Source organism: Bos mutus, chromosome 7 (assembly GCF_027580195.1).
Source record: "Bos mutus isolate GX-2022 chromosome 7, NWIPB_WYAK_1.1, whole genome shotgun sequence".
Lineage (NCBI taxonomy): Eukaryota > Metazoa > Chordata > Mammalia > Artiodactyla > Bovidae > Bos > Bos mutus.
The window spans coordinates 40,140,104-40,152,911 of record NC_091623.1 but is presented as its reverse complement, the minus strand read 5'-3'; the positions used below and the strand labels follow the sequence as shown (position 1 = coordinate 40,152,911).

Below are 12,808 nucleotides of genomic sequence, written 5' to 3'. Positions count from 1 at the left end.
GAAAACACTGACTTCCTTTGTGTCTCCACATGGTTAATGCTATCTATTCTAGTTAATTCATTTTTTTTTTTCCTGGCCAAAGAAGATGTAGGACTCCTTACTAATAAATACCTTTCTAATAATTAGAAGCATATAAAGGTAAATTTGTAATAGTGATTTCAAACTAAAACTCATCTACTTGAAAAAATTAAAGCTTTCAGATTTACAGAAGCCATCTCAGTATAATTTGGACTACATTTGTGCCTTTGGTGTTCAGTCACTCAGGCTTGTCTGACTCTTGGTGAACCCATCAACTGTAGCCTGCCAGGCTCCTCTGTTCATGGATCTACCAGGCAAGAATACTGTAATGGGTGGCCACTTCCTCCTTCAAGGGGATCTCCCTGACCCAGGGATCATATTTGTGTCTATCTGTGGATTCTTTACCACTGAGCCACCAGGGAAACCCTTTTATTACATACTTGGTGGCATTTCAAAGTATCCACCATTAAAAAAAAAAGTTACTTTATACCCTGTCAGGCCACATGACTTGCAGACCTGTGCTATAGCAACATTTAATCCTGTCCTGCCTGAGCAGACAGAATACTGAAAGGAGACTGAAATCTCCTTGTCTGTCTCAGACTTTCACCTTGTACCCTCAGTCCCTAATCCTGTTAAATCTTTGTATTAAATGTTCTTACGACTGGTTTCCTTAGGCAACTGTGAACATAAAGAGAAACAGTAACATCTCTGTGTATTTAAGAATTAAGGTTAGGCAATTTACGACTTGTTCAGGGTACCCTAAATTTTAATTTGTAATTTCATATGCTATCTATACAAAGGCTAAGAATGTATTTACTATACAGCTCGCATAACCTTGTGAACTCACTTAGGCACACGGGCAAGTACTAGGTCACTTTCAGCAAATCATGGACTACTTTACATACTCACAAACAAAATCACGTCAGGTTATAGCTATAAGTAATGCTGCGAGAAGCATGATCAAATTCATTTTACATGTATTATTTAAACTGCATGGGTTTAGACCAATGTTTCTCAACCTTTTGTCATTATAACCTCCTTAAAGATTCTCTTCATACATATTTTTTCCTAATCATTCCTCCACACAATTTTGATACTGCATATAAAATGCTCATGTGCTAGGGACTATTATGTATTGTATCTGTGCTTTGCATTTCCAAAAGAATATGTTTGTTTTTTTTTTAATCCCCCACCCCAACATCACCACGGGCCCAAGAACCAATATTACCCTCCTGGGGAAGACATCTCCCTATTGAGAATGCACGCTTTATTTAGACTAATAATATGTTGTTCAAATTAGAATTGTTCCTATAATCAAAATAAAACTAAGCCTTAGAGCATCTCAGAAGACTCATGAGGAAGAAAAGCCTGAGTCATGGCTGCTTTTTCAAAACTGCTGACTTAAAGGCTGAGAAGCGCAGCCAAGAGCGCTAACTCCCAGCACCTGCGAAACAGAACGACGAAGCTCTTCCACTTTAAAGGACATCAACACTCCTCCATTCTTGAGGGATTTTATCCAAAGAGCACCAACTCACGTGATTCGTGGCTAACAAGTAAAAAGTGGATTTAAAACCAAAAATATAAGTGGTTTTATTCATGAGGTTCTAGAGTTCAGAAAGGACAGTAAAGATAAAAATAAGAATCTGACAATCCTAAGTATTTCCAACACACTTAACTATGGAAACAGTAGCATTGACATTTGGTAGAAAAGAACTCTGAAGATATAATATTAAAATGAACACTATTTAAACAGAAACTATTTAAAATGAAATATCAAGAAGCAACAATTTTCCTAATAGACTCAAAAAGTCTATGCTTATTTTTAATTAAAACTGTTCATTATTAAAGCTCAAAAATATATTCATCCTCAATTAATAGACTCTGTCTCCTTTCTCCCTCTAGCATCAGGAAAGCTGAGTCTCACGCACAGCTGGCCAAGGCAAGGGTTGCACAGAGAAGAGACACCACAGAGCACAGCCGTCCCTCTAACCCCACCACAGCCCACCCGCCCTGACACGCACCCAGGAAGACTAGGGGTGGGGTGGAGCGCGGCTTCCTAAGAGCACACAGGTCATTCTTAGAGTCAGCAAAAAAGGAGATCTGGCGCCACCAGAATAGGAAAAGATAAAAAAGGTAACAGATAAGAGGATTACGCCTAAAGCCAAATAGATTTACTGACACCACAGTTTATTAGGGACACAATATATTAAGAATTGCCATACAATCCCAAATTCATCAAAACATTACTTATATTAAGACAAAGAAAATGTTTTACAATTTTATAATAGATTTTTCTTTCAGTATCATTATCGTTTCATCCTAACAATGGCTTGGCTATATGAAAGCTTTTAAGACTTTAGCAAGACTAAACTTAAGACATAAATTTTCTTTTCAAATTAATCCCTTCTTTTTTTGTCAGCCAAAAGAGATGGTAAGTTTCTTTAGTATTACTTTAGTGATATCTAAGATTGCCGGGAGAAATATCAATAACCTCAGATATGTAAATGATACCACCCTTATGGCAGAAAGTGAAGAAGAGCTAAAAAGCCTCTTGATGAAAGTGAAAGAGGAGAGTGAAAAGGCGGGCTTAAAGCTCAACATTCAGAAAACTAAGATCACGGCATCTAGTCCCATCACTTCATGGGAAATAGATGGGGAAACAGTGGAAACAGTGTCAGACTTTATTTTGGGGGGCTGCAAAATAATGGCAGATGGTGATTGCAGCCATGAAATTAAAAGACGCTTACTCCTTGGAAGAAAAGTTATGACCAACCTAGATAGCATATTCAAAAGCAGAGACATTACTTTGCCAACAAAGGCCTGTCTAGTCAAGGCTATGGTTTTTCCAGTAGTCATGTATGGATGTGAGAGTTGGACTGTGAAGAAAGCTGAGCACCAAAGAATTCATGCTTTTGAGCTGTGGTGTTGGAGAAGACTCTTGAGAGTCCCTTGGACTGCAAGGAGATCCAACCAGTCCATTCTGAAGGTGATCAGCCCTGGGATTTCTTTGGAAGGACTGATGCTAAAGCTGAAACTCCAGGACTTTGGCCACCTCATGCCAAGAGTTGACTCATTGGAAAAGACTCTGATGCTGGGAGGGATTGGGGGCAGGAGGAGAAGGGGTTGACAGAGGATGAGATGGCTGGATGGCATCACCTACTCTATGAATGTGAGTTTGAGCGAACTCCGGGAGTTGGTGATGGACAGGAAGGCCTGGAGTGCTGCAATTCATGGGGTCGCGAAGAGTCAGACACGACTGAGTGACTGAACTGAACTGAAGTATTGCTGAAATATACTCTTGCTTGACGGTGTGGCCTAAATCTGCTGTGAGTCCCTGAGCACGGAAGAGGTGTAGTCAGCGAAGGCTGTAGTCTGTGTGTAACCAAACTCAGCTTGACTAGCAACTGTAGAACTTCTGCAAGCACTGTGATCCTATTTATTTTAAAATACCTTTAATAAAGTGTACCTAGTGAAAATAATGCATTACACTTCACAATTAGTCTTTTATTCTAAAACTTATAAGAGGTGATACTCAATTTCTCAATTTAGATAGTAAAAACTTATATTACCAAACTATGAGGTGGCAAAAATACACAGAAGAACTGTACAAAAAAAAAGATCTTCACAACCCAGTTGATCATGATGGTGTGATCACTCACCTAGAGCCAGACATCCTGGAATGTGAAGTGGGCCTAAGCGGAGCATCACTACGAACAAAGCTAGTGTTCGTAGTGTAGGTGATGGAATTCCAGTTGAGCTATTTCAAATCCTAAAAGACGATACTGTGAAAATTCTGCACTCAATATGCCAGCAAATTTGGAAAACTCAGCCGTGGCCACAGGACTGGAAAAGGTCAGTTTTCATTCCAATCCCAAAGAAAGGCAATGCCAAAGAATGCTCAAACTACCGCACAATTGCACTCATCTCACACGCTAGCAAAGTAATGCTCAAAATTTTCCAAGCCAGGCTTCAGCAATATGTGAACTGTGAACTTCCAGATGTTCAAGCAGGTTTTAGAAAAGGCAGAGGAACCAGCGATCAAATTGCCAACATCCGCTGGATCATGGAAAAAGCAAGAGAATTCCAGAAAAACATCTATTTCTGCTTCATTGACTGTGTCAAAGTCTTTGACTGTGTGGATCACAATAAACTGTGGAAAATTCTGAAAGAGATGGGAATACCAGACCACCTGATCTGCCTCTTGAGAAACCTGTATGCAGGTCAGGAAGCAACAGTTAGAACTGGACATGGAACAACAGACCAGTTCAAAATAGGAAAAGGCGGATGTCAAGGCTGTATATTGTCACCCTGCTTATTAACTTATATGCAGAGTACATCATGAGAAATGCTGGGCTGGATGAAGCACAAGCTGGAATCGAGACTGCTGGGAGAAATATCAATAACCTCAGATATGCAGATGATACCACCCTTATTGCAAAAAGAGAAGCAGAACTAAAGAGCCTCTTGATGAAAGTGAAAGAGGAGAGTAAAAAAGTTGGCTTAAAGCTCAACATTCAGAAAACTAAGATCATGGCATCCAATCCCATCACTTCATGGCAAATAATGGGGAAACAATGGAAACAGTGACAGACTTTATTTTTTGGGGGCTCCAAAATCACTGCAGATGGTGACTGCAGCCATGAAATTAAAAGACACTTACTCCTTCAAAAGACAGTTATGATCAAACTAGATAGCACATTAAAAAGCAGAGACATTACTTTGCCAACAAAGATCCATCTAGCCAAGGCTATGATTTTTCCAGTAGTCATGTATGGAGGTGAGAGTTGGACCATAAAGAAAGCTGAGCACGGAAGAACTGATGGTTTTGAACTGCGGTGCTGGAGAAGACTCCTGAGAGTCCCTTGGACTGCAAGGAGATCCAACAAGTCCATCCTAAAGGAAATCAGTCCTGAATCTTCACTGGAAGGACTGATGTTGAAGCTGAAACTCCAATACTTTGGCCACCTGATGTGAAGAGCTGACTCATTTGAAAAGACCCTGATGCTGGGAAAGATTGAAGGCAGGAGAAGATGGTTGGATGGCATCACTGACTCAATGGACATTAGTTTGAGTAAACCCCAGGAGTTGGTGATGGACAGGGAGGCCTGGCGTGCTGCAGCTCAAGGGGTCACAAAGAGTCGGACACGACTGAGCAACTGAACTGAACTGATAACGTGTATCTGGTTGACTGATTGATACTTGGGGTCAATTAAAAACAGATAACTTGGTTAAATAATTGTCAATAAAAACATAAAATGTTTTTTGTAAATCTAAATGAAACGTCCCATTTTTAGGTTGACTGAGCACCTTTCCCATTTAAAGATAAATCTACAGTGTGAAAATGAGGCAGTTTTACAAGCACAATGATAGTTATGTAGTAAACAATTTAAGTAGGAACACTTTTCTTCTAATAGTAATTACATATCTTCTTCCATTTTAAAATACATGATCAGAGATTAATGAAAACAAGGTAAGTAAATAGAAAGTTAATTAAGAAAGAATATACTCTAAAAAATAATCAATATTATTTAAATATAAGGTAATTTTTTAATAAAGCTACATATTTACCATCCCACATTAAGCCTCTGCTAAGAGCTACTCTCACAGTTGTGTGGCTGTCCGTGTCCCAGCCAAGCACTGTTAGCTGTCATCTCTGAACATGACACCACCCGGCATCCGCGGTGGCTCCAGGGCAGAAGTTCACCTGCCACGCAGGAGACACAGGTTCCACCCCGGGTGGGGAAGATCCCTGCAGCAGGGCATGGCAACCCACTCCAGGATTCTTTCCTGGGAATCTCACAGACAGAGGGGCCTGGCAGGCTACAGTTTATGGGGTTGCAAAGAGTTGGTCATGACTGAAGCAACTTAGTACACACAGGCATGACACAGCCATGGGAGAAAAATCCATTCTTCAAACAGATGTTTTAAATTAATAAGCTGATTAAATGAAATACTGCCTTAAAATATATGCTGGATCCAGAGCAAAACCATGAAAATCCAAAAAGTCAAATCACAGAAGTGGTCAAAGTTTATGAGAAGTAACGCTATTTACCTTGGCTCTGCGCTCAGACTTATTACATTTTTTTGTGGCAGAGAACTTTGCGTTCTTTGTTTCAAATCCTAGAAAAATGAACAGAAGTTTTTATTTTACTTTTAAAAAAGTTTCAAAATTAGCTGTGTAATAATACCTTGAAGAAAACATGAAAAGGGCACAGTAGAAAAGAAAAAACAAGCCTCTTTCCAGCTACATAAAGTCCATCCAAGTTCAAAGTAAACAAACCTTGTGTCTATGAATATGTATTGTGTATTTAGATTTTAAGCATAGCATATGTTACAGGGACTAGAGTGCATAACAGGTAGTTCTAATTAGTAACCAAATAAATCACAGTTCTAGCGACAATTCTGCAGAAAGTTTTACTATGTTCCTTTTGTGTCACATGCCTCATATCTTTAGAAACATAAGTTTGACAAATAAAAACCAATTTTTAAATATCTGAGTTACTAAGTAGAAGTGTAAAAAGGATTGCAATAAGAAATTTTTTGAACCCTTGGTCCTTGCTGCAGATACCAAGCTCCTCCTCTCAGGGCATGGTCTGTTTTACCTACTCATCTGACCCTAGCGAGCTAAGGCATACATCATTCCGTTTTACAGAGGATCAAGGGCTCACAGATGTAACGCCCTCAGCCCCTGCAGAGGGGCAGGGGTGAGACTAATAGCTAATCTCTTAGCTCCTCAGTCACTGCTCTTACGTCTCAACACTGCCCAGAGCACTGCTTGGACTCATTGGGAAATCAGAAGAAAATTTAGGATCATTGAAATGGAAATGCAGCAAGAACAGGTTCAGGATTTACGGCAGTTCACGTATCAAGGAGCTGTTTATTAAAGCTAAGGAAAATAAGGAGTATAAAGTCTAGTTACCTTACAATATCATCTTAAGTGTTCTAAAAGTCTGAATTTTTCACACACTTTGAAATAAGTTCATTATTTTATTTTTCATGCTTAGATTTTGTGGGAAAATACACACCATAAATCAAAGAGACACATTTACAGGAAAAAAGAACACAGGTAATTTATATAAAGCGATACAAATTATTTCAAATAATTTACAGAGAAATAATTATATTTCAATGCCTCTTTTTATTAAGCTTCCCACTCCCTTTCCCAATCCAAGAAGAAAAGAATCACTCATTTTGATTATGAAAATAGAAGATATTAACTAACCATTTCTAGGAAGGTATCCGAAGAATAAGAGTCGTATGAGTGTTTGTCCTTCAAAATAAGCAGCAGTGCAGAATGTCCAATTATCTTCTTTAAATTCATCAGTGAATGAAAGAGTCTGTGAACCAAAAATTTTACTCATCTGAGAAGTGATTCAAACATCAGTATACAGTAGTTTCACAGCGATCAGACTTGTTGCCAAGGGAGAGGGGAGGGGCAGACTGGGAGCCTGGCATTAGTGGAGGCAAACCATTACACACAGGACAGATGAACAAGGCCCTACTGCACAGCTCAGCGTATCCTGTGATTCGCCACAATGGAAAGGAAAACTAAAAATACGTGTATAACGGAATCACTGCCATGTGGTAGAAATTAACACACTGTACATCAACTAATCTGTACACAACATTTTCAGTTGTTTTATTTATGGCCAAACCACCATCATCTTCATCCTGTATTCAAACTAAAACCTATCATAAACTATGATGAATCTCTACTCTGAATGAAGTACTTAGGGGAAAAAGTTAATCAGAAGGTATCACTGGTAAGGATTCATTTCAGTAGCAAACCTTCTGGATACAGTTGAAACACATAAACTTATCCACACTACTTATATTCTCCATGAACATCATACTAAATAATAACAATAGCCAGCACGATGACCCCAATAGCTCTAAAGCATTCTACCAACAGCAATGAGCTGACGTTTCACTTTAGAAAAATCTTTAACAAGCACTGAAATAACAACAAAAGAAGACATAAGATTAATTCTCATTCGCAAGAAAATTCAATCAGCATACACACTTCAAAGAATTTAAACTCCTAAAGAGTTAGAATAGATATTTTGTTGAATTTAGTTTCATGTTCTTGTTCAAAAAAATTAGAAAAAAGTTTCTCACAGATCAGATAACAAACTTGTCTTTGTTCTTGTTCTATTTCTTTGTCACTGAAATTCTTAACTGTATTCAAACTGTGCGTTTCTGTCTGAGGAACAAAAGAGATGCTTATGAATCGACTGATTCAAGTTCAAATCTAAAATATAATCTTGGAACATTACCAGCTATTGGTGAAGCACTATACGTTGGAAAAAACGTGCCTTCCCCCGCCAAAGTCCCATCTTGTTTCTTCAAAGATTTAGAGAGCAGGTATCCCTAAGTAAACTCATGATGGAGAAGCTGGTGGAGAAACTGTTATAGCCATGCTTTCAATCAACCCTCAGATGTTTATAGAGGGATTATATTATCTTCCCCAACACAGAAAGCAATTTTGGATCTATGTGTTAAAATATTTTTGTTGATATTCAACAACAACAAATAACTGTACAAGAATTAGATAACTTCAAAGATGTAAGTGATCATAATCAGCAAGTTATTAACTAAGTGCATTTACATAGTAAATCTGTAACCACAGTATTAAAATCTTATGGATTGGAGTTCAATCATCCAGCTAAATTTCTCATTCTATTCAAATATTTTACTAAATAATAGTGTTTTCATAAGACTAAAAGACCATATATATGAATGAACACAACTCAGTTACGAAAACAACAACTTCAATCTAAGTTTATTTTTATTATCTACATGGCTATCTTTATGAGGTTATCTGAACCTACAGAATAAGTCATGTTCTGCACCTGCTAAAATCTTATTCCTATTAGTGTTTTAATTAAAGAGTCCTAATTAAAGAGTCCTAATTAAACCGAATAAATGCCATGAATCAATGTTTGTGTCCTGAAGGCACATACGTAGTCTTCTTATGAGATGACCACTAAAGACAGTGCATTTCCCAAATACTTTCTCAAGATGTATAAAGCTATTTTGCTAAAAACAAAATAAAGCTAAACCCCAGTAAATAAGTTTGGGGAAAATTGGGGAAAACAAAATTTTATACATTTCAACATTTCATCAAAGTGGGATTAAAGTTTCCTCTGATTTCCCAATATACCCTTCTCATACTATGAAACAAGTTTAGCAAACGTCACCAAGGAGTCCGTTTTAGTTCGTTACCATTGCTGCTGTTTAAAGAGCTGTCATCACGTTTGTCATTCACTAGTTTAGACTACACGCTAGGAGCCTCGTTCTCACCCTCTGTTCATTCATTTCTCCTACCTACCTTTATTACAGTTTAGCCATCGGCAGAATTCTTAATCTCTCTGTAACTGACCTCACTACCATCCCTTCTTCACACAGTCCCAGGATTCACTTTTAAGCTAAACATCCAGCAAAACACTGCCTAGTCTAATTCATTTTTGATTTCATGATTTTTATGCCATAACTAGAATTAACCTCCAAATATGCCATGATGTACACGTGCTCTCCAATTTATAATTACATAAACACTCAATCTGCTGGGAAGGCAGAAGAGAGGGCTCCCACGGCCTGAAGCTCTGACGCCCTGTGGAGCTGCCACACCTGAGCACAGCCTGGAAGCGTGGAGGCAGACGCATTCAGTTTCCAGGCACTACCACTAGCAGCCAAAGCCGGCACCTAGGGCCCACATTTGCTCACGGAGACATCTCCGCCAACATGTGAATAAACAGGAGTCAACAATCCAAGAACAAGAAATCACCCTATACTAGCTGCTCCTTTAGTTATAATTCTGTAACTTTTGTTTTGAAATTTCCTATTTAAAAGTGTGTGTGCTAATGACTTGATAATTGTTTATGGCTTTTCAATGAAGCATGAAGGGCTGACAAAGCAGATTTACACATGTCAAGTACAATGAGAATTACTGTGTCTTTTTTCTCTAAGATGCAATTTTCTATTGGAATGCTTTCATAAGTTAAAAGCAACACCAAATACATGGAAGAACTAACGGCAGGCCTTCTGGAGAGGTCATAAGACAGAAAATATTCTGTACAAAAGCCCCATGACCTGCACCCTAATCCCTTTCAGTATGGCAGCCAGGGAGAGAGCAGTCAGTGGAGGAGGAGGACTCTCCGTGTCGTCCTAGGAGCTCTGCTCTGGCCTGACTCCCAGCAGATTCACTTTTAAACTCTTGAGAAACCAAGAAAACAGAAACAGGTGAAAAGAAAAATGGAGTAGCTGACCTTACTTTCAGAAACACTTTCTGTGGAAGCAATAACATCATTATCATCCAGTAAGTAACTTCCACTTTAAGCTCAGCTTAAACTCAGAACAATGCCAGGTATATCTGCCACAAGACAACTGAGAAGATATTTAAGGTACTACCTTGAATATATTTTTTAAGACTTAAGGCAACTAATGGAACCTCCAGAATATTTGTTACCAAGTTTTCTGAAAGGCAGTCAAAATATTATAACTACAAATCTAGTTAACACTATTACAATTAGTAGTATCCGCTGTAGAACAGTTTTTTAAGAATGACTTTATGTGCTATGTACATTTTCTACCTATGAGAATATCTATAAAAAGAGATTCACTTTTTAAATCTAAGAAAATCAGATTTTTAATGATTTTAAAATATTATCAAAGAGTAATCTGGAAGAAATACTAAACTACGGTGAAACAATAGGCAAAACTCCTCCTCCAATGTCAGAATCTCACCTGCATGGATCCTAACGAATGATAGCCTCAACTCTGGTATGATGATGGAAATCTCACTATTACAAAAGGTTACGCTTATTGGGAAGCACAGTTTACAAACTGCCCCGCTATTCTGAGCCAAAGCCAGTAATCACTGTTTCTGATCTGCAATATGAAAATAATGGAATTCTACCCCCTCATTCATCTAACAGACCATCTAAGAGCTGAAGATGGCTTTGATGTCAATACTCAGACCATCCCTTATCACCCCAATTCTTTGTATCATCTATAATATGACAAGCTTTCTCAGTTCTTCTACTTCCTGGCTATTCTTCTAAACATAGTGTTTTTTGTCAGTGCCCCTGTTAAAAAATGAGGTATCCAAGAGTAAATGGATATGATAGGATAGAATTAAATAGCTATATAATGAAATGGAGCTCTGCATGGCCCTGGATTATAGCTGTGATTTACTTGATACCAAATCCTTGGGCAAGAAGGCAGCCTCAATTACCACACTCTACTTGGGGAAAAGCGGGGTCAGTTTTGTAACAATGTTTTACTACTCCATTTACACAAAGGCACTACCATGCAAAGCTGGGAAGGCCAGCACTTTTTGTCAAGAGATTTCTTTAAAAAATGATGGTTGTGAATACTGATGGTTTTTCTATAGCAACACTTATAAGAGATGTGATTATTAAAATCTTCATCAAAGATAAGCATTTTGGGTTGTCAGCATAACTGAAAATGTTTCTTGGCATGACATATGTATCTTTGAAATTGGTTTGATTTAGTGTGCTTTCCTTCAATAAAAATTCAGTATTACAATAAAAAAAATTCATCAAAAGATAAACGCTTATGACCCCAAATTTTAAAAGATTTTAAGTTCACTTTTCAGTAATTACATTACCTGGTACCATAATCCACAACCACCCAATCTTTTGCAGTTCCTGTGATAGCATCATGATGTTGAAATAGTCCCAAATTTCGTCTTGCTTCTGTCAGCATCACATAATGGGATGATGAAAGAAATTTACTTATCTTGTACTGCTTAGCTTGTTTCATGGCGAAATAGTAAAGAATTTCAGCAGCCCTAATTGCATAAAACAGTCATTAATTTTTATTTCAAAACAAACATTTTAATTTACTACCTAAAAGAGGTATCAATGATACATTCTCAAACTTAAAAAGAAATCCATGATTTCAGTATGATCAATTTATAAGACAAATATTGATAATAAACATTTCTATAAAACCACCAAGGTATACACCTAATACATCTAAATTCTTAAGCATCAAAGAACACCATGTCTCAGTGATACAAGGGGAAGAAGTGAGTATCTGTTGGCAGCAAGACACGTCCATTTCCGTGTAACGTATGAAAGCAGCAGGAACTAGGTAAGTGTGTCTGTCCTTCCTTCTCCACAGTGCAGACATACACCGTGAACTTCACCAGAAGGCCACTGACTCTCACACGTACAGTGGAGGAGACGGTGGGGAAATGCGTGGCCCCATGAGCATTAGACTAACAGCAAAGGAGAGGAAATGGAAGGCGGCCTGACAGCTCAGGGACAGGAGTCAGTCTAACAGGTGAATGACAACACACGCCAGCTACAGAGAATTTAGCAATATAACCTGAAGGGTGATAAATCATACACTGGCATTCCTCACTTATTTTAAAAAGAATAAAAATACTTTAGCTTAAGAATAGTTTTGAGCAAGAATATGAGAGTTTATAACTTTCACCTTTAAATTTTTCCATCCAAGGATATGGTTCAGGATAGGTTTCTGAAAGGTTCTTTAAAAAGAGACACAGCTTGATGGAGTGAAAAATATAAGAAGGATCTTTATGACAAACGTTAGGATGATGGAGAGAAAAATCAAGGCAGCATGAAAATGTAGCAAGATATCAGGAAAAAAGAAGAGATTTAAACTGCTCTTTTTAAAAAAGAATTCCTTTGAATTTTTGAAGACACTAAATAATCTCTACTTTTTAAAAACAGATAAAAATTTAATATCCACTTCTTAAAATTACAAGCCTTCTTGACGGCATGAGACTCCCTCTCCT

General features: G+C 37.9%; 1 protein-coding gene across 2 annotated transcripts in view; it reads right to left on the bottom strand.

The window, feature by feature from the left end:
• MAN2A1 (mannosidase alpha class 2A member 1) overlaps positions 1 to 12,808 on the bottom strand; it is a 214,765-nt gene that overhangs the window by 85,999 nt on the left and 115,958 nt on the right. For both annotated transcript variants that reach the window (XM_005907789.3, XM_070373207.1), the window contains exons 10-12: positions 11,651 to 11,833; positions 7,241 to 7,355; positions 6,071 to 6,138 (exon numbers count right to left, since the gene is read on the bottom strand). In XM_005907789.3, the coding sequence (XP_005907851.2) occupies positions 6,071 to 6,138; positions 7,241 to 7,355; positions 11,651 to 11,833 (366 nt within the window). The remainder of the gene's footprint in view (positions 1 to 6,070; positions 6,139 to 7,240; positions 7,356 to 11,650; positions 11,834 to 12,808) is intronic.